At 45.8% G+C, this 22,476-nt stretch overlaps 1 protein-coding gene across 1 annotated transcript; it reads right to left on the bottom strand.

Annotated features, from left to right (window-relative positions):
- Nucleotides 1-90: 90 nt before the first annotated feature.
- LOC107185345 (homeotic protein antennapedia-like) lies at nucleotides 91-12,389 on the bottom strand. Its single transcript, XM_015573010.1, has 2 exons — nucleotides 11,420-12,389; nucleotides 91-348 (listed from the first exon to the last, which is right to left on the bottom strand). Exons 1-2 carry the CDS (start codon nucleotides 12,225-12,227, stop codon nucleotides 95-97), a joined length of 1,062 nt encoding a protein of 353 aa, XP_015428496.1. The 5' UTR covers nucleotides 12,228-12,389; the 3' UTR covers nucleotides 91-94.
- Between the last annotated feature and the right edge of the window lie 10,087 nt (nucleotides 12,390-22,476).

The following is a 22,476-nucleotide window of genomic DNA, read 5'->3' as shown; positions in this document are numbered from 1 at the left end:
GGGGGTGGGGGGAGGAGGTAGTGCTGGAAACAAGGTATTAACGACCCTGAGAGAGATGAGACCTCTTTGGAAGTTCCACTCCTCCGGGGCTCTCTCAACCCTGCGGCGACGTTTGCGGCGAGATCTCGGTGTCGCCGTCGCCCGAGCCTGGCTCGCCCTTCGTCTTGTTCTCCTTCTTCCACTTCATCCGTCTGTTTTGGAACCAGATTTTTATTTGCCGTTCCGTCAGGCACAACGCGTGCGCGATTTCGATGCGTCGCCGCCTGGTTAGGTATCTGTTGAAGTGGAACTCCTTCTCCAGCTCTAGGGTTTGGTATCGGGTGTACGTTTGCCGTCCTCGTTTCCTCTCTGAAACACGGAGAACCAATGGTACTCGTTAGTTTTGCGTTTTTACAGATTGTTTTTTTGTAAGTTGAAGTTACATGCAATTTAGAATAGATCAAGGTTCCACGTTAGAAAATTTAACAACCCTAAGGAATCTTTATAAAAGATGAACATGGTAGCTTCACTTTGGTACTCTGTTATATTTGACTTTGAAGTTTCACTTAGATGTACCATTTGATATTACGCTCATTAATAGCAATCAAGAGTTGTATTCTATCATTTCGAAAGAACCTTCAAAAAGGTACCTCCAACATAAGACCCTCAACCATTGTTGCAACCACATCCCGTCCCAACATACCCCGACCCAATATCCCAAAATCCACAACACCAAATAGAGGCAATTCTATTTGAAATTGTCAAGAAACTGTTCATACGTCTTTCCGTTTCCAATTCATCCGCAGTCCATTTTCCACCGAAATATCGAAAGCAATAAGGAGGGCCAGAAGTGGCCGCTTCGTTAGCCGCTTTCTCGAGGCGAGCAGTTTAACCCGCTATCCGGGATATTTAATGAACGCCGTGGCAACCTGCTTCGGCACGCGGTGATGTTTTTACATGGGGGTCGGTCGAAAACAAAAATGCCCTGTCCGGCGAAGAAAAAGCCTCGAAGGCCAGGCTTCGTAGGCGCAGTTCCGCGTATGATAGATACCTTACAGATATCCGTGACATGATCTGCGCTCGGTGTGGCGGTACACGAATCCCGAACAAGAATATTAATTGTGGCTCGGGCGAGGGTGCAAGGGAAACGGAGAAGAAGCCTGGCTAGCGGACAGAGAGAAACAGAAAGAGAGACAACCAGCTGGCCAGATACGCGAGTATGCGTGAGCAGTCTCTCGTGTCTCGGCCGAGCATAATCTCGAAAGGGTTAGGTTAGAGCTCTTGCCACACGAGCACAAGAGGGCAAAACGAGAATATTTCAGCGTGGTATACGAGGGAGGGAAAAAAGAAAGGACGGGGGGAGGAGGGCAGAAGGGATGCGCGGCAAGAGAACGGAGTTGGAGGTGGAGGAAGAGAAGGAGGAGGATAAGAAGAAGAAAACTCCTTGGTGAGCATTCGAGGCAAACGCCGCCCGTCGTGCTGTCGGCCGATGAAGACGGATGGCGACTCTCCTCCGGCGAGAGAGAGGGAGAGAATTCTTGGAGGGTTCCGCGTCGCTCGAACGGACGAAGAGACGGTGGTCTGAGGAAGAGAGAGAGAGAGAAACTCTGGGAAGATGCCCTCTTGTACCCTCCTCCCTCGGGCTACAGTCTCAAATTAACAACATACCAATCTTCTAGCATCTTTACTTATAAGTTTTAACGATTCGGCCAGCTTCTACTGACCGTTTACTCGGTCCTCCATTTTCTACATGTTAAATATGTATATGGTACTTTATTTATTTGTTAACCCTTTAACGCCCAGTGTTACACTGGTACAACATTCATTTTAGAAGTGTGTCAAATTCTGTCACCGGTTAGTATGTAAGTTTTGTCAGCAAGAATTCGTAGTTTCACTGATGTAAAGTAGATTTCCACGTTTTCTGTTGAGAAATTCAAGTATGGCTTCCGAAAATAAACAAAAAAAGATAGGTCTGTTTAATATCGATATTTTCGACTTCAAAATAACAACATACAATGTTTATTGTATATCAGGCTGATAATTAAATAACGGTTTAAAAGTCTGGGCGTTAAAGGGTTAAACATGGCAGCGAGCGTATTAACAGATATTTGCTTCTCCGTAAGAATTGTAGAATTTTTGTCTAGTCTTTGATTGTACCACACATTGAAATAAATAACCAACTGAATGTTAAACCTTTTTGGAAGTTTATTAGAGCTTCTTAGAATGTTGATTGTTCTATAAGCGTGCGTCGTTTCGAGTTACAAAGTGCGATCGATCAAAACCAAAATAGGTCCACCATGTTTCCGACACAGCTAGTCTTCGCGTCAGCCAATCAAAGGATACTCGAGATAAACATAGATCCCCGAGGTTCATCAAAGGGACTGACGACTCTCGCGCGAGCTTCCACTTGGAAACGCGACTTATTAATGTTCATTCGTCAGACAGTTAATGAAGGTGCCTCTTGAAGAGATGGTCTACATTCTGACCCAGAAGATCATCAAAGCGTTCACGGAATAATGAAACGGCCACGAGCCACGCTCCAGCCACCATGCACCGATTAGTTTATGCCTCTTTATCGATAACAGCCTTATTACCTGATTATAAAGGATTTACAAACGACGGATTTACGTATGTATCGTGTACCATAAGGCTGGAAACAGCGAGTCGTGGCTCCGAATCATCCAAGTAACTGCCAGGCGACCTGGTCAAAAGGGGTTCGTGATAAAGATGGCGTCTTAAAAGCAGTCATTGACTGATTCCCGGTACTGGTAAACGCGACTGCTACTTATTAAAGTTCGTTTGTCATACGGAGAACGAAGATAATATCGGAAGAACGTACCAGTTTTAGACCATAGGCTTGTTTAATTGTTCAGACAACGGATGAACCATAAAAGTGTTCCAATTTCTAAAGTAATACGAGATAAGGGAACTCGATAAATTTTCCCGAGACTGAATCTGTACTAAATCGTCGACAGAGGTATATCGTCCGGACACCTCGGGCGTTTAAGAATGTACCTTCCACGATAACTCCCCCTTGAGTGACTATTATCCTAATAACAAGGTAGCCGAAGAATATTGGCAATATCCTCCCCGTTTAAATATGCAGCGTTCTTACTCGAAGTCGATCGATTCCATTGGCGCGACACGAATCTTGATTAACCTCGCTTGCCCGCAGAATTAGACATTCGACAATCAACGTTTTTTTTTTGTCTCGCTAACGCAAGCATGCGAGCTCAATTAAGGGGGAGTTCTCCGCTCGATAAGGCGACCATAATAGCGAAACCCGCGGAAAATGATCGCATGCGATTATATGGATACGGAGAACGCGAGCCAGGGATTGAAGGGGACTTCGAGTTCATTGAAAAACAAGAAACTTAGACTTATCAAGGAATTAAGTCTATTAGTGAAGTCCTCGTGGCAATAGTGAAATGGTGCGTACGTATAGTGAACAAGTGACTAAGTGAAGAGCATAATTGAACCAGAATAGTGCCATATCAGTGAGCAATCCGTTGTCAAACGTGCCGAAGTGTCAAGTATAACGTGCAAGAATTCAGCTTGCTCGAATGAAAGTTCACTGCAAGTCAACAGGAATGTATTAACGTCGTTTTTTTTTCTACCAAAGCAAGGCGCCGCGGCGCGAATACCGAGGGAGCAATATTAGTTTAGATCCTAGGCGCACGAGGGTCCTTGAGACGGTGCGAAAGCGTTATCCGCGCGCGTGATCTCCGGCAAATTAATCACCGGAGCGCGTGCAGGCTCACGGGCAGGAAAGAATTTAATGGTGTTTTCATCGTGCGAACACGTCGTGGGAAACACAGGCGCAGCTAGGCAAGGGGATGTGAGAGATTTTGTGTTCCGTTGACCGCTAACCAAAGACGCGAGGAAACGTCCGGGGACAGCTGAAATAACGTCGCCGATGTAGTTGGTGGCGACAGTCTGCGTGTTTCGGCAATCGTCCCAGAAAAATAAAGCGCCTTTTTGGGAACGTTGCAGCCTAGAGAGGGGGATCAACTTGTTTCCCTTTTTTTTCTCATCTTCTTCCGTTCGAAGGATCGATCGGCGGGAAATATGCAGGGCGTGTTAAAGTTGAACCGGCGTTCTGATGCCAGTGTTACCGCTGCTCTCGCTCGCGGACGGAGGTGACTTTAAACGCGGGGCAATAAATTAACGGCGTTGGGTTACGCAAGGATCAAATGTCCCCTGGAGTATGCCCGAGAGATTTATGGGTCTGCCTTCACTGGCGCAGCATGAAGGAACGGAACAGAACAGAACGTACACAACCGTACGGCTTATTATAGGCTAGTTGCTCCGCTTCTCCGCCAGCCGAGACTGGTCTTTCGAGACCCGCCGCAGGATACACACGCAGGACTTTTCAGATGAGAACAGCCTAGGCCCCGGATGTTGTAACCCGCTAATAAGGCGCGGCCACCGCTCGCTGCCCAATTAAGCTAAGCTTTACGTGGGCACCTTAAGGCCAGGCCTTGAAAATGCTCTTCGATTAGATACCCTAGATATCCCATTAATTTTATCGCCCGCCCTCCCCCTGCCGTCTTTCTGGCCCACACAGGGCCCTGGTCTCGGGGATTATATGACCGGGAGATGCTGCTGACAGAGGTTCAGATTAATCGCGAGGAATCCGGGTGAACCCGCCTTGGAGAACGTCTGCGAATGGATATTTCGGGGATTCAGGTGTTTCTGATGGGGGACTCCGTCCTACGGTACTGTTGTCACGAACAAAGAAGACGATAATTTTAACACCTGTCCGCATAAAGATCCAAGCGCGCGAAGTCCCCGGTCTAACGGAATAACGTCGAATCGAGTATACGTCGAAACATTTCGGTTGGCATCCCTTTAATCCCGAACACGTGATCGAACTTCCTCCAGTTCCCCGTCCGCATCCGTCTGAGCCACCATATATTTTAAGCTTGGCTATCCGTCTTGCTTTTTGTATTTCCGTCCTAGGCTGCTTTACGTCACGTTGTTTTCGTTGAACTTTCTTCGCCACGAAGGACCCCTCGGTTTTTGCTCGAAACCACGAACCGGAGAGAGACCGTAGGGCCCCTCCGCGTAGAGGTCGCGCCACGCCGACAAGATAACCTTCGTTCAGGAATTTCGTCGGTTGTTTATGCGTTCTTGTAAAACGGGGGTCGCATACCGGACTTTGCGAACTTCCTGAATCTTCGGATCGAAAAAAAATGATGATCCGGCTCCGGAGGCCCGTTGGTATGCGAGCACACTCGGAAACTTATGAAGAATGCGACACGGCGAATGGACCAGAGTCATTGAACCAATTGGAACAACGTCTTTCTCGTTCGGTTCCCGGTAAACTAGCAGCTGGCCACAATTATTCTCGTCGTGGGAACTGTATATAGGTATATATATATATATGTATATATATATATATATATATATATATATATATATATATATATATATATACATATAGTACGCCGAAGTGGATATGTCCTAAGCGTGGAACAGCCACCTGGGCCGAACCCGTAGAGGACGACAGAAAAAGGAATTCAACAGAAGTCGCCGCCAAGAAAACGCGGAGTAAGAAGAACGTCAAGCGGACCGACACTCATAGAGGGGACTTAGAAGCCCCCAAGGAGACCAGAGAATATCTGATAGGAGGCCTTCCTCTCTTCTCCTTCACCTTCTTTTTTTTTTGTCTTTCGGCCAGACGGGCAGACAACCCGAACAAGGGAGACGGAGTCTGAAAGCCGCCCAGAGGAGCGCCGGAAGGTTGAGATAATGAGCGGCGAGAATGGCCCGGCACGACATATGCATTTGTATAGGAGATATCAGTTGGCTTATCCGATGTCCTACTTTATCCGCGATCGTCCCTTTTCATTTACACCTGCTTGTTTCGACATGTAGGAGGATCTCTGTGAGAAATGACCGTCTGCAATTGCTAATTGGCCGTAGAACACGTCTTACCGACGCGTACGTATGTGTGTACTTGCCAGATGATGAAAATTCGGAGGAAACGAGCAAGATAACGTAGAAATCAAATATGATCGTGGATCTAAGTCAATATGCTCAAGTGCCAGGAAACTGGCCATAATGAACGCATTTGCACCCATATCCATCACTTATTTTACCCTGAGCTGAACTTTCTCAGCAATCGTGTTTCAAGCGTTCTTTTCTTGTTTATCTAGATGCTCTCGGAAACGCCTAATCTGTTCACCTAACGAACTCCCTCTCAGTCTTCTCACTTTCACTCCAATTTCCCCCAATTTCGAGGTTTAATTTATATGCACGGGTCTAGCAGAAACCCATATCCCATCCGCCCCGTATCCTCCATGGTTGTCTCGGGAGTTCATGGCGGCGGCCCAAAAAGCAAACGGACATAGGATTTCTGTGGACCGATCCATCATCGTCATCCCGTCCCTACGCCCTCCCCACTGTCGACTTCCTCTCTTTCTCCTTCTCACCCTCCTCCGCCTCCTCCCCCAGAGCACAGTTTCGGTTTCTCTCGTTCGCTCTCACGTCCGTTTCCTCGACGCTCCTCCTTTCCCTGGCCCTCTGGGCTCCATCCTCTTTTTGAATATCTCACGAGGCCGCCATCGTTACGGACACCAATCTCGTGTCTGGCAATGCAGACTAGAACGAAACGCATTTCGAGATGAGAATCTTGATCCCCGCGACCCCGGCTAATTCGCCCGTGGGGTTAAAATTGTTCCTGTCCGCCGCATGGCATCTGGGCATTTTTGGCCGGAGACGAAGGTTCCAGGTATCGAACGGGATGCATTTCAGCGATCGCACGATTGGATTAAAGAGTTTACGTATATTATTCTAAATACTAATTGCTGACTTGTTACTAACTTTTACTATTGTAACTGATACTATGGCTATTACTGATTGATACACTATTGACTGTATAAGTTCATAGTTTGGTGTAATACTAGCTCGGTTCTTAAGAGTTTTGATAAACTTTTGAATGGGTTGTCAATGTATTCAGCAACTAAGCACCAAACGGAGCTTACAACACGAAGAACCATAGGAATTCATAACGAGAGAAGTGCCGGTCGTTTCGATGCCCAGCAGAACAAATGAGTCCAACCTGCAGAAGCGAAATCCAGATAGGCCCACGGTAATAACGAGTTCTTTTTGGCAAATAAACCCGCCCACGTGATACAAGACACGTGAAGTTCGTTCATCCAGCGAATGGTATCCACTCCATAAATCCGTTCCCCCAATTAATCGAGGTATGGCGAAGAAAAAAAGGGGGGGAAGGGGGAGGAAAGTATAGCAGGCTGGGCGCAGCAGCGAGGAGGCCCACCTTTAATTCCTCATTACGTGCCACGGGTTATTGGCCATTTACGTAGATATTCGCGCGATTAATTCAGTGGTAACGCGCTGTTTTTGCCGCGTTCGTTCTCTCAGCGTATATATCCGTCGAGGATTCGTGTTCGTGCACCCAGGATTCACATAAGAAACCGCGGCGCTGGTGCACGTACACGTGTACGGCAATAACGGAAGCCTCACACCTATGTAACTGCAACGGCGCATGCTTATTTGCCGGAGAAGTGGAGGGGAAGAGAGGACGGGTTGGGGGAACTCGATATCATAAATCTTTTCGGGCAAGAGGATCGCAATTATCTTGCACATTAAAAGCATCGCCGGTGTCGATGGGTTCTCTCTTCCTACCGGTCGTGATTGTGGATCGAACGATTCGATATCAACGAGCACATGGAGGAGAGAGCATCCTTAGGAATCGATGTAATTTAATTTCGTTCCCCGAAAATGAAAAGATCGCGAACGATTCGGCTCGTCAACGTCTATCTATCTAGAATCAGGAAGAATTTTCTGTACCGTCGCGTCATGGTGTCCGAACATGTTTGAATTATTAGCTCACCGTGGGCTTTGCTTTTCATGTTAATGCGCGATGGCGTTTCATGCATCCTGGCTACGAGAAATATTGCACTTTTTCCTACGATAATGCGCGTCGGATGATATGCGCATGCGAGATAACGTATGCCTCGTCTTGAGGTTCTTCTTTTTTACTTCGTAATTACCGTTGGACGAAGCTACAAGTTACGTCGGCGTGAGAGATAATTTTGGCGCTTCCCTCTATCAAACTAATTAGCTTGATCACGGCTCTGGAAGGCTCACTGGCGATGGAGACGCGTCTCCGGGATTCATTCATACCGAAGTAAAAATAAATCTGCTTGGCGGATCGATTAAAACAAAGAATGCTAAGAAACCGAGTGTTAGTGTCGATCGTGAACGCAAGATACAAATGACAAGGAACAATTACATCGGAGAACAAAAATGCAACAAAGGTAAGTGTCGGTGCATCCGCGAAACTCGAATCGTGTTCTTTCCGTTGAATTATTTTCCACGGGGACATGATTCGTATCCGGAAACATTAATCTTCCGCGATAGTGCAACTGATAGTGTTTGATACGAACATATAAATTGTGCTAATGCGAATATTCCCGTTAGAAGTGTAGGCGATTCGCATGGATTCCTGTTCGCAGATGGTGGTTATCAATTCTCGTAACGAGCGTTATTTTTATAATTACTGGAATTGTTCTTAAAAGCTAATTTTAAAGAACCAGTTAAGAACACTAGACGAGAAACTCCACCGACGACAAATACAGTGACAATTCGATTGCCAGTAGAGACACCAAACGAACCCATAAAACTCAAATCGACAAATGTCACGTGACCGGACAAGTGGCCATTTAACGCAAAACCGTCGGCGCCGATAATGGCGGATCCGTGGAGCCGGCAGAGCAGGTCTCACGACATTAGAGGCAGCTCACGTTCACGAGGAGCAGCGTTTCGTGACGTACGGCAGTAAACGACCACAACCGATGCGCACTCGAAATGCCGAGACGTTTCGCGGGCCAAGCCAACTATGCCGGAATTTCCTAACCTGTGTAACGCAAATGTCCCGCAAAAGGTGCCAGGGAATCTCGGCGGGTTTCACCGGGCAAATGCCCCCGGGGAGCACCTGCATCTATAAAATTGAGCCATGCATTATTCATGGGAAGTCCTGCTTATAGCGCGCTTAGCTCAGCTGGTGTTTTGCAACGTGGAAAGAAGCGGGGCAACCACGGCCTGAAATGGATAGGCAGATAAATTGATATGAAGTTTATCATGATTGGTAGCCCCTGTAAGGGTAATGGGATCGAGCCGCGAACTAATAGACAGTATAGACACACTCCTAAACGAGTGAACACGTCGGCGAATTGTCCAAGGAAATCGCGAGAATCGAACGAATATCGACGACAGGTCGAGTGGATGTTAACTGGAACTGAATAGTTGGTTCGATTACACCTATTTCGGCTGTTCTAGCAGAGATACAAAGGTGTAAATTATACGACCTAGAGGCAAGAAACTGTATCAGGAAATTTATTGATCTTGAATTGCTGGAGATTCCCTATTAGATATGAGTATTAAGAAGATTGAAAACGTTGGGTACAAAAAAAAGGAATTTTCTTAGTTTACATCTCTATATGGAGGGTCATGAATCTGAGAAAAATCGATACATTCGGCTCAACCACAGGGATATACACGTACGTTGTTTGATGATGCGAGAAAAGACCTCAGTGTGCCGACATCTGTGAGCAGATTCAGGCACTCGATCCTCTTTCTTCCTTTGACTGGCAGGAAAGTACGAACCAGACCTTTTATCGACGAATCAGGGAGCCTGGCTGTAGCTTCCAAGTCAGACCGAGAGATGGTCTTGAGAGAACTCGTTATTTAAACAAAAGCAACAAGATATAAGGTGAATCATTCCCGTTCTCTAAATGACTACCTTATTGGTTACACGGCTCGCATGCTTTAGTTCGAAAAATTTACGAAAGAGAAATATTGTAAATTAACTTATGTGGAAAATACACAGTTTCTTGAATGCACAACTTTACGGAGTCAACAAAACATATGGCTACACTTGTATGTGACTTTATTTCGATTTAGAGACGCGAGTACCACTTGTCACCTCGAAGTTCATCGTACAACTGAAGGGTAGTACCAACGCAAGAGGATCGCCAAACGTTCGCAACATCGAATCTAACCTTTTCCAGCTATTTCTTCGGCTTTGGGGCACGAGGAGGAAGCGGAAGAAAATAAAAGCAAACGCAGCGGGGTGCTGAAACCTGTGCTCTTACCTAACCCGGGACAGATACCTCCGAGTTAAGGGGGGACGGCCATTATCACTTCGTTATTGCCGTCATAAATTTCCAACTCGTTACACTAGAATTACCCCTCCGCGATTCTTTACAGTGACGGGCCTCTCGAGAACATTTCGGTGAACCTTTTCCATCGTATAACCCCGTCGTATTTCAAGAAGCAGGTGGCCTACCAGTGTCCTTGAGTGTTGCGTCCAAGTTAATAACAATCAAAAGGATTTAACGACTTGCTGGAAGTGTAACCCATCGACGCTCTGGTCTCCTTGAATTAAATTTGTTTTCACACGACGACAGATGACGTATGTACCACGAAATTCTGGATACACGCGAAGGTGAAAACAAGTGAACTAGTTTAACAACGAACGGAAACAACCGACCATGTTATCATGGGAATAAAAGTGGATGAGCAGCCGAGGCTCTGCCAACGTGTGGAGCCAACGGCGGACTCGGCCAGCAAGAGAACTTTTATGGGGGGGCCTACACCACGGTTGTACGTGTGGTGAAACTACCGGGCTAAAAGGTCAGGGCAATAAATAACTCCGGACGTCGGTATACCTAGAAACTGGAGACATTATGCCAATCTTAGCTTGCGAACCGTACAAATGTGGTCTAGTTTTACCTACTGTTGCATAAATCTGAAAGCGGCTCCGGCTACCTGGCGTCCTCTCGAGAAACCTTGCTTTCTACCGAAACCTTTTGGTCACGCGGCGGAAGCCTTGAGCCTATTTTCGAGAACCGCATCACGTGTACCCACGACGTATCTATGCTCGCGAATACAAAATTCCTCTTCCCCATTTTTTTCTTTTTTTATATTTCTTATCCCGATGATACGAGGATTTTTTACTATGCAAATTGGATATCTTCCGGGTGGAACCTGAATGTTAATGGAAAATTCATTCGATTGCTTCCTCTCATCTTGTACCGCCGCTTTACTTTCTATATCTTCTGAATTTATGTAAATATTCTGTTTTGATAACTCACTTAACGGCGATTGGTGATATCGCCGGTAACATTTACGGAGATAACAGATATTAGGTTACTTCGTTTCGAATTCAATTAAATTAATCCCCGTGGGAAGAGAAAACCGGTTTTCGGTTATAGCCTCATCTAAATGGCCCTATTAGCTCGTGTCGATAATCATTTCCAATTGGTCTTTTTGAAACCGTCGATTTCTAATGGTCCTCAAGAATTCTATTCCTCGCTAAGTTTCACCTAGACGAAAATGGGACACATACATCTTTTCGTATCTAAAAAAAAAAAAAAACAAAAAGATGAGAGATTCCATCGAAGCTTACCGAATTGACTTCTCATCCACGGATAAAGCGGACTCGGCAGGTTGGCACTAGCCGCGCCTTGAGGAGCGCCCTGTTGTTGCTGACTAAGCGGCGACGTGACCACCCCTTGGTGTTGCTGTGCTTGCTGCTGTTGCTGCGGATGCATGCCGGCTTGGGTCTGTTGCGTCGCCGCTTGTGGCTGCTGTTGCTGTTGGTACATCATGTGCTGCTGCTGCGCCTGTAGATGTTGGTGCTGCTGCTGCGGCGGCTGCTGATGCTGAGCCTGCTGCGGCTGCATGTGAGGATGCTGCGTGTGCATCTGATGATGCATCTGGGGCTCGACCAGCGGCGGGCTGTCCGGTCCATCGAGCACGCTACCCTGATGATCGACCGCGGCCGCTTGAAGCTTGCAACTCGCGTAGACAATAGGAGTTGCCGGATGTCCGTTTGGGGTCGGCGTGTGCCCCATGTGCCCCATACCGGGGCTCGGGGACGTCGACCTGTAACCTCCCATGCCGTCGATGTTCCCGTGCTCCTGCTGATGCTGATAATAGGTCGCGTTCCGCATGTCCATCCGATTGTACGGCGGGAACCTCGGATAAGGCATGTCCTGCTGGCTGCCCGTTGCTCCATAGTGGTGGCCAGGCACTGCTTGCCGTAGGAGACTCGGATCGCATGGATCCCCGGCTTGCTGAGACTGCTGCTGACCCGACTGCGTTTGCTGGGGCACCTGGACGGCGGCACCGTAGTGCTGCTGATGCTGATGCGGGTGTTCCACCCCGCCATTACGCAGGTCCGGGATATACGAATTCGCGAAGTACGAACTCATGCTACTGTCCCACCTGTCCCACCTGCTAGTGCCACCTCGGTCTTGTTGCGTGCTCTCCGTTTTTTTCTTTTTAAATCCTTGATCCGTAGCCCGTTTTTTTTGTCGGTTACTTACTGTTGTCCTCTGTCTCCGGATAATCGAACCGTTTTCTTCTCTCCTTTGTCTCTGTCTATATCTGTCTTTTCTTAAATATGTATATATATATGTATATAAATTCTATTTATACATATAATATATCACTTCCTTGATTCTCCTTGGCTTTCGGTTTTTTCTTCTTCGCGCAACTCCTCTCTTCTCACACACTTTCGGGCGACACGCGCGTACACACTTTTTTTCTTCTCTTTATCACACCACCATCACCTCGAATCACTATTGTATCATTGAATTCTCTTTGCTATTCTCTTGTTATCACACTGGTCTCACTGAATCAGAAAGAAAGAACCAGAAACTGGAGCACTACAGAACCGTGAGTTATCAAGCCTTCTGGCTTGCGGGGATGGGTGAGGTTTAACTTGTACACGAGGGGGGGAGGGGGGTGGGGGAAAGATGGTAATCAGTGTTCTACGTCTTCTTCGGTGTGGTACCTTCGTTCAAAGCGCCAAGCCGCTCCAGACACGTTCCGTTCCTCTGTCCACCCTGCTAACGAAGTTGTGCCGCACCTGTGAACACGAGAAACACAACTTTGGTCACCAACTTGTTTAACGACGCAACGGTCAATAATAATTTCAACGACAAAAATCAAGCAACAATCTCGTGTTTCAAACGTTCGGTGTATCCATGCGGTTCACGGAGGGTCGGAGCGTCGAAGCTTCGCGCGGATACCAGCAAAAGTTCTCCTTTGCTGATCCTAGCCCGACGAACTGAATGAACAGAACCGAGTTTGACTCTGTGAGTGACAGAAGGCGAGGTACACACGTGCTCGTCACGGTGTCGGCCATCGCCCAGACGCCGAACCTTGCTTTAGGCCTTCTGTGTGGGCGGGCTAAACGATCGTTAAATTTGGAAAAATTCCCATCCATTCAGCAGCATGGCTACTGAACGCTTCGCCGGGATTCTCCCCGACCTACTAATTTTTTTTTTTCGTTATACCCAGCGCCGGGAGTTCCGCGCGTCTCGTTAGTGCGTAACTAGAAACACACGAGTCTATTTGTCTCTCCTGCTTCTGACCAAAGCAAGTACTAGGAACACGTATGCACAATTTGTAAGTTGCGTTAGAGTCAAAGAGAGAACAGAAAAGTGTAATCTTTATTATGAGATTTAACTATAGATCAATTCGAAATACGTAGCGTTAATAATGGTTATAAAATACTGTGTTTAATATGTACGGAAAAATTCATCATTGTGTGAATCTTGAGACCCTAAAGTCGCGTCGGTCTCTTACCGGCAGCATCGAACCTTTCGTACCCGATCTACCGATCGCAGCTGGGTACCTTCTATACCGACTGCGCTGCGTACGACAACATGGTCTGAAAAGTTAGCAGCCTGACTTTACGTAGCAGTGCATCGGGGAGCACGCGTCTGTGTACCGATTGTTTCATACTACTCAACGGAACAGAGGACAGTTGGAAGGGATAATGCCCAGTAAATTGGCCCTGAAACCGTCCCCCTATAGGTAGCGATGACTTTAAGATATTTCGAAGAAACTTCAATCAATCTCCAGTTTCCCTTCATTCACTATGAAAAATGTTATACCACCGTAGTGTCTGTCCTATTTCACCCTCTGATAATTTTGGCTTGTCCAGAGCCTTAACGGTAGAGGAGCCAAATATTCTACATTTCAATCCTTCGACTTCAGCACCGATTGGCACAATGACCCACGAAATCCCACTTTTATCCTTAAAGTCTCTTTCGCACCGAAGACTATATACCGTACTGTTAAATTCATCCGCAATTTCAATTATCGCAATTGTAACGCAAGTATTAATATCATAGCCTTTCGCAAACAAAAAATTCCACGAGAAATAGGGGAACGCCTATCACCGTGGACGGCGATAAAAGTAAACAAAAAAAAGACGGGTTCGGAACGAGGGAATAGAATGTACGGGTGCGACGGTATTGTGGGCAGCACGGTGGTCGTGTTGGTGATGGTAGAGAGTGTGGGAAGGGACGCGGGGGCGGATGTACAAGGGATCGAGAGGGGGTGTGGGGCAGGGTGGCAGGTTGAAGGGTTCGGGTGGAGGTGGGGCCCTTGGGAGTTTGCTGTACACGAGAATGGGTCGGACGCGGGACGATCGCGATTAACATTCCGGCCGCTAGCTCGCTGTTCGCGCGGCGCTTTCATTAATTCCAGCGTATTGATTCCCCGGATTGATGAATGGCCGCCGATAGCGATTCCATGCGCTCCATACTCTACCCCTGGCCTCCTTCCGCCCTTGCTCAGCCCCGGAACGCGTATATAAATTCTACCTCTCGCAGGATTTTAACTCAATTCCCGCTTTACGGACTCGCCTTTACCGTATTCTTTTCCACCCGAATACAGCCTTGTCGCCCTCCCTCTTGGTATATACGTATGTTCCACTCTTATTTATTCGGTTCTTTTCTCTCCGTCGATGGAGATAGAGGCTTACGCCACCTTCTCGTCTCTATCGGTGCAACTCGTAACCCTTCCTTCCGTCCTACCACTTCTTCTTTCTTCTTTTTTGCTTCTTTTTTTTGCCGCCGCGCTTAGAGCCTCCCTGTTGGTGCGATTAAACGCGATTGCTGCTAGACGAGCCGTGTAATAAACAGTACCGAATGTAAAACGTCATGCCTCGGTGGTATCAGGAACGTCCGTGTTTCATCGTTTTTCGCATGAAAACGTTTTTGCCTGTTTTTCCCCACCGTAGACCTCATTCTTGACAGAACGCTGTTTCCGGTAGATGAAAACGCTTGGAAAATTATATTATGGAGATTTTCTTTTCCTTGCGAATCGTGGAAACTCGTTACCTTAGGATTTCATCGTTTGGGTAGATTTCAGTTTCACCATGGGGCCTCCGAGGTGCGGAGCGTTGGTCTTTCCGCGGTGGTGACATCGATCGGAAAAGGCATAAACTAACTGGCCATTTAAAGGTCTAAGAAGTTCATGTTATTGCCGACAGATGGCGATGGGCGATAGCCGAAAGAAGTGGAAAAAACGGGGTGGAGCGTGTCTGACAGTTGGGTGGGTTCGGGGCCAAGGTGATTGAAAACAGGGTGGAGCGTCACGTGACGCCATAGTTGGATATGGAAGTGACGTCAGGCAGCTATGATGGCCTCTAGTTAACAAAATGGCTCCTGCCAGGGGATTTCTTTGTCCCTTGTACCGGCCGTATCTAGCTCGCTGTTGTAACGTAAGGAAACTTTGATGCTCCGTTTCATGAAACTATTGTTCTCGGAGAGTCCACAGAGCTTATTTGTTAATCCAATTAATTATAATTAAATAAACTTCGTAATATTGTCAATTACATAACCTTTTATAATAATCAGAAAAGTGTTTTAAAATACAAGTGAATAGAAAATTAAGAAATTAACAAAATTAATTAACAATAAACTATTAATTAACAATAAACTATAAATTATAATTTTAACTATTAAAATTTTGAAAATTTCTAACCATATTCAAAATTAAGGCAGTTTTTATTTCGTACTCTGCGATCAATCAATGGTGTATACATACAGTATGTAATACAGTGAATCCTCGACGAGTGTTCGAAGGTTCCTCGGCAGTGAACATGAAATACTTCGTAAACTAATGGCCATATGCAGCTGAAAGAAATATCATTGGCTTCAAAATTCCAAGCTCTATCACTGCGCTAACCCTCATATTCCAAAATAATAACTTGCATTTTACAGAAAATGTCTAATATTAACTACACAATATTTACAGTGAAATTTAAACACGAAATATGATCAGGACTAAAAATTATGGTATGCAGTTATTAAAGCGAAACAACTGCAGTGTCGTATAAAAGCGCACAGGCCAGTTAAGTATGAAATTGAAAAACTATCTCACAGCATCAGAAGGCTCATAAACGGCACCTGTTTATTTAAAACACGGCGTCCGTGTTACTCGCGATAAACTAATGGGCGCTAATCAGGTAACAAACCGTCGCGCTGTAGGTAAATGGATGTCTCGGAAGCGCGAGAACCATCGAACGAGGCAGATGAAACGGTCCGATTAAATAAACGGCGCGATATCGCAGCCGGCTGGTTCACTAAAGATTGTCGGCTCGTAAATGGTGGCAAGATTTGACATTTATGGGACCCGTAGCTCGTGCCGGCCGTTCGCACGCCGTAAAACAGTCGTAAACTAAAGGAACCCGTAAAATGGGGACCCTCGACCGAGCCACCTACGGCACCGAGGTCCCAGAAAAAGGAAAAAAGGAAGGAACAGAAAACTGTGACCTTGAACGCATTCTGGTTCCCACCTGGACCCTTGCGAGGACACGGGATTTTCTGTACCTTTCATTCAGTCTTTTAGAGAATTTAGAATCGCCATTTTTGATGGTGAAGAATCAAAGATTTCATAAAGATTTAGCACATTTTCACATAAAACTGTCAGCGTCTGACAATTTATTCTTCGAATATTTCATTTTTTATTCGTATTTTATCGAATGTGCCCGTTTGTTTCACGTAAGATGGATTTCAGAATGCTAGTTATCCGTCGGTGGGAGCTGAAAAGTTTGGACAGACAGTGCTAACGTTGGTTTAAACGTTTCAGCCCGTTATTAGTTGACACTTATATGATTCAACGACGCAATTCTGATTCTAGAATATCCTGAATTGCAAAGTTTATTGAATGTAAAATTGAAATGACAGCAAGATCTCTGATACGAGAAATTTTACGATCAGATTTACCACATCTGTCTATTAGCATAAGCTTAATCGCCTTGTTTTTTAGGGTGTCAGCAGATCTGCAATTTGTTGCATCCATTAACGTTAGATTATATTAGCTACCGACGATGGAAACGATTACGCGGTATATTTTAATATTTTTATCGCTGAAATCCTGATTGAACTGACAGTGTAAGCGACTCGGACGCCAGTAGCGTCGAAGCAATATCTTACCGGGAAGATAAATATTCATAATCAATTCTACCAAGCACACCTATATCGCGTTGATCTACAATAATTAGCAGTTAATAGTTGGTTGCATGAAACCGTATTAATTGCGCGCCGTTAATTGAAAATCCGCGTTGTAATAACCGGTGAGCATTCAACGGGACCGTTTCAGGCGAAGTGACTCGTAACGACTGGAGAATTCCTCGGCGGTGGTTCGAGCAAGCACGACCCAATTCACTCGACCAATACGAATGGAATAATTATCTGGCGTTTTCCTACCTAATAACCGTCTTTATTTGTAGCAAATTAGCTGCTCAGCTGCGCGCTTATCTGCGCTAGAAATCAGGCGCGCCCCCGTCCCCTTTAACGCGACGCCGCGAGCCTCAGGCAGCAAGGAGACAGAAAGAGAGCAAGAGAGTCAACGATAATTGTTCATTAAAACGGGTAAAATGTATTACCAGTTTCCAGCTACACTGATAATCACAATAACTGGAAGGAATCGAGGGAATTTCTATTCTATGAATTCTTTTCTGGTCATTCGCTTTCAGGTCACTTTTCAAGTACTTTTTATCGTCTTAAAGATAGCGCTTGTAGCAAGTAGTAAATAAACTACAAAAATTTTCTATAACAGTCTTAAAAAATTTTCAAAACACAATTTTATACACTGGTCCGTCATCTTTGTTATTACCCAAGCACCAGTTTCATCACAATTTCAGCTAAATCTGAAGCCGAATAAATGGAATATTGTCTTGTGAAAAAATAAATAATTTAGAACAATCGCGAAACAGCAAGACCCCAATTTTATCCACTAAATAATTTCAAAGTACATCAGGATTTCGATAATTCTTGGCGAAGAGGGTTGGAATAGGCACAAATTGCCGTGAACTCCGATTAAATACGAACAAGATAACAGCGAGTCACTCGTGGTCTTATCGTTGCATCCCTTCATTGCCGCGATGCTTCGCCACCTCGATGGAGCCCATAAATCTACAAAACCGCGCAACACGCAACACACAAATAGAATGGAATGCGTTGTGCCCGACGATGTTATCCGCCGCAAGCATTTCGCACATCGTGAGCATAGACAAAATCGTTCCTGGAAGAGCAATCTCGGATCGAACTAACCCCGGGTTTAGACATCGTCACGGAAACATGGATGATCAAGACGCTATTGTGCCGAGCTAACCTATCCGCAAGTGGTCCTCTGAGAGGATGTATTGTTGCTCGAAGAAATATAGTGAACTTGTAAACCAAGCGAGGCGTGAAATCAATATGCGAGACTGGAGGCAAGGAACTGAAATGAAAGAACAATCACGGAAATTGTGGAAGGAGCCAACAGGAGTAATTCTGATGTTGAATGTTTCTTGAAATATCACCTAACTGTTAATGTTAGAATAGATTATACTAGGACTAGTAATCCTGAATTAAAGATTGATATATTAATTGGTGGGTAATAGTTCCGTTCATGAGTACTAACATATCTGCTGTTTAGTAAAAAATTGCTGAGCTTGGATGCACCTTAAACATTATTTAGCCAAAACTTTCAATATTTCCGTAATTTTGCCACACGAAGCATATGTAACTAAAACAACGACTCTCATTTCTACCAAGTCCAAATTAATATTCCTGTGACCTCAACATCAATCATCTATCCCCGTGAGCAAAATGCGACTCAATTTAATCAACTGGTCTCTCGTCACGTAGTCCACTAAATCTTCCACAAGGCCCGTACAACCTCCGAGGAACCAGGACATCGAGTTCAACAGGACCGGTTGAATATTCTACGAGCAAGTTGACCAAGAAGGCTACCGGAGGTGACTCCAGGAGTTCGGTAACCAAAATAGGAGTATCCAGTTTCATAACACAGGAGAACACGCCTCGAGGTGTTCACTCTTTATCGGCGACCAGCAACACTCCCTGGGCAAGTCGAAAATTAAAACATGAACGGAGGAGTAACGGAGAACGGCGAAGGAGCTCGCAGTGTCGAGGGAAATCAACGAGTAGGGATACCGTTACGCACGGTGGAAGGTGTCCAGCTGGCGGAAGGTCGAGTCAGCATTAAAGGGGTGGCCGCGATCAAGGTTTCGAGTGGACTGCCCCATCGAAAAGGATCGCCGCTATATATCCCGACCGTCTCGGTTTTCCTTGTGGTGGTGGTGTACGCGGACTTGGGGCTGCTGATCGTACACGTGCACACACCTATACACCGCCACGCAGCCGAGAGACCCGGTGAACGGAGAACGGACACGCCATCGGATCAGCCAAATGCTAACATGCATATGCGATTAGCATAATCGAGTCGGCCTGCAGGAAACCAGTTTGCAAGGCCGCTCAAAAGCCGGCCGCCCAATAGCTTATGCCGCTCTCCGCTGACCGGCACGCACGTCGCATCCGTAATTCCATTTCCCCCACCAACCAGAGCCACGCATCGCGCGTCAGCTGACCAGGAGAAGACACCGGACCTGCTACCACAGACGAGATATAGGGATAGACCTAAGATGCAATGTAATTTTCTGTCCCATGCTTCGGGGGCGTTAGAATATCGGAAACATTTTTTGTGATTTTTGTGGGACACCAAGTCCCATAAGATGTTACGTCCATTCTTATATTATCTCGTCTGTGTTGCTACGTTCGGACAGCGCCTCTTGCGGTCGGTCGCGGGATCTACTTTCGCGAGGTGCGCCGTTAGGAATATATACACTAGATCTGCTATGATTGATCATTACATGGACTAGGTGCAGGATAGAGCTAACGTCTTGTGGAGTTGAAGCCTTATTGGATTGAAAATTTATATGCTACAGCGTTTCAACGAACGGACATTCTGTGTATTAAATTGAAAATTACGTTTCAAACCCCGCATGGATGATTTAGTTCCTGAGTGTACAATATATTATAAATTATAGTGGTCGTTGATTATTTCACCGTACAAGAACTCTCAAAAAGAACGTATTTAATAAACAGCGATACGGAGGCCCGTATGGACCTCTGGGAATGTAGGAGTTCTGGTCAAAGGGAGCCTAGGGGATGAAGAGGGTCGAAATATTCGGCCATGAACGTCGCAGATAAATCCCGCCAACGTTCTGCTAGCCGACGATATGTATTACGACCTCATCTTTTTTTTTTTTACCCTCCAACCCGAGCTTTTTTTTCCTCTTCGCTTTCAACTTACTTCGGCTACAGCGTCAGTTTTCCACCTCTGTATTTGTACGGTTTTGTTTTCCACCCTCTCTTGCCGTGCCTCAATTCTGTATTCGAGATTATCAGGGCTCGTATTTTTCAACGAGCTGCCCGCCGTTGGTTTTTGTTTTCAGTTTGCCGATCGAAGCCATACTCGAGGCTGGCTCGATAACGCGTTCTGTTACCGTGAATATAGTCGTTTCAATGAAGCCCTTATCGGCCACTCGTACTCTACCTTTTTCGACGTTTTCGGCCATCGTTAAGAGACATTCTACCGTAGCGCAGGTTTTTTTTGTCGACACTTTTATCTGTGGAATATTTCTTCCATTTCGTATTGCGTTTTGATATCGACCTTCGAACCTTAAGCGATTATTCCTGGTGTAGATAACGTACGATGCATCGCTAATATCATCCACGACCCTAATTTTCATCCAGAAACAGGAAATTACGTGTTAGAAATGAAAGCAAAGCGAGAAGAAGATCGATTTCGTTCGACGTGGTGTTATATTGAAGGCACCGCCAACAAGGGAACGGAGACCGTAAACAGAGGGAAGAGAAATCCGTGCAAAGAGAAAAGCACGACCGCCGAAGGATTCGCTCGTTGACCCAAATGAGCTGCTCGAATTTTGCGTGACTCCCTCGCAGCAGGGTATCCAGCACCTACTGCTCCAACACCAGACACCCTCGAACCCCTGTTTATCTGCTTTCGTCGGTAGCGTCGCCTCTGAAAAGCCTCCGAGAGGCCCGGCCACTCGCCTAACTTTCACATTTTTTCGGAAAAACTTTTTTGTCCAACAGCCGAAATTTAAGGCGGCCAACTTTCTCTTTTCGTCACGCTCTCGTTTCGACGAGTCGAAGGTCGTGTAATTTTGTGAACGACTTCACCGTGTTCCTTGGAAAAGGAGGCGATCTAGTTTCTTCAGGTTCGTCGTGTTTCGAAGTGGTTTGGCTTCGAGGTAGGTCAGAATTTGTCAGAATTGAGAATATGGATTTGAGCTTAGGTGACTTATGATTCTTTACCAATCTTATTGGGGATGATTAGGTGATACACTGTGATTCTTGATCGTGGATATTAAGTTACAATTCAAACAACTCTGGTTTTTTCTACCCTCAAGTTTTAGTTGTCTATAAACTGTGTGATCCTTATTGTTTACGAAAATTTAGAGTAATATTGTTTAACTGTACAACTTCAATAGAGATTTGAAGATCATATTATCCCGCTAGAGAAGGTTTGCAGGCATTACTTCCATAATTTTTCGAGAGTAATGGAAAATAGGGAGTTTCCAAAGAGTTAACCAACTCGATTCAGACCACACCAGACGTTTAAAAATTGTAACGTAGTCACGCGGATGCTCGTTCATCGTGCAAGAAAGCTAGACCAGATAGGATCTCGGGTCGAGTATTGCGTACATACCGGTGCATATAAAACGGGGGGGCACGGCCGTTCCCTGAGAACGTCGAGTTTCACTCGAGCAAAGAGGTTAAAAGTCAGTGGAAGGTTTCACGAAATCTAGATTCTACTTCGTTAATAACCGTCCGACGAGGACGGTCCTATCGCCGCAGTTCATCGCGGAGTAACGAAAAGTTTTCTAAAGGGACTTTAAAAGTCGCGCGGAAATAGAGGAATCGGAGAGGAATTACTCGTGGCACAGAGCCACGGGAACTAAGCAACAACGGGGGCTCGTTCGAAACTTCAACGATCTCGTGAAAAGAAAATTTATCGTTGATCAAGACAAGCATTTATACCCCGGTGCTTATTACTCTACTTACAGAATTGGGTATTCTTTTTCGCGACGGAATGATTGATCTATAAGCAAAAGAATTATGTATTTAGAATTTGGATGGAAGGTGCGTGTAATTGTTTTGGTTCATTGGAAGAAGATCTCGACGCCATTTCCGGCGATTTAACGCGAGTAATTAGAATTCATGATGCAACTTGCTTTCCGGAGGGAGAGGCTGAAAGGGTTGCCGGATAATTCATAATTTATGGACGTGTGGTTGACCGATGAGACGAGGCCTATATGCGCTCCTAAAACACTAGGGTAACCTTCGT

This window comes from Dufourea novaeangliae, unplaced genomic scaffold, assembly GCF_001272555.1.
Source record: "Dufourea novaeangliae isolate 0120121106 unplaced genomic scaffold, ASM127255v1 scaffold60, whole genome shotgun sequence".
NCBI lineage: Eukaryota > Metazoa > Arthropoda > Insecta > Hymenoptera > Halictidae > Dufourea > Dufourea novaeangliae.
This window is presented reverse-complemented; position numbering and strand designations above follow the sequence as displayed.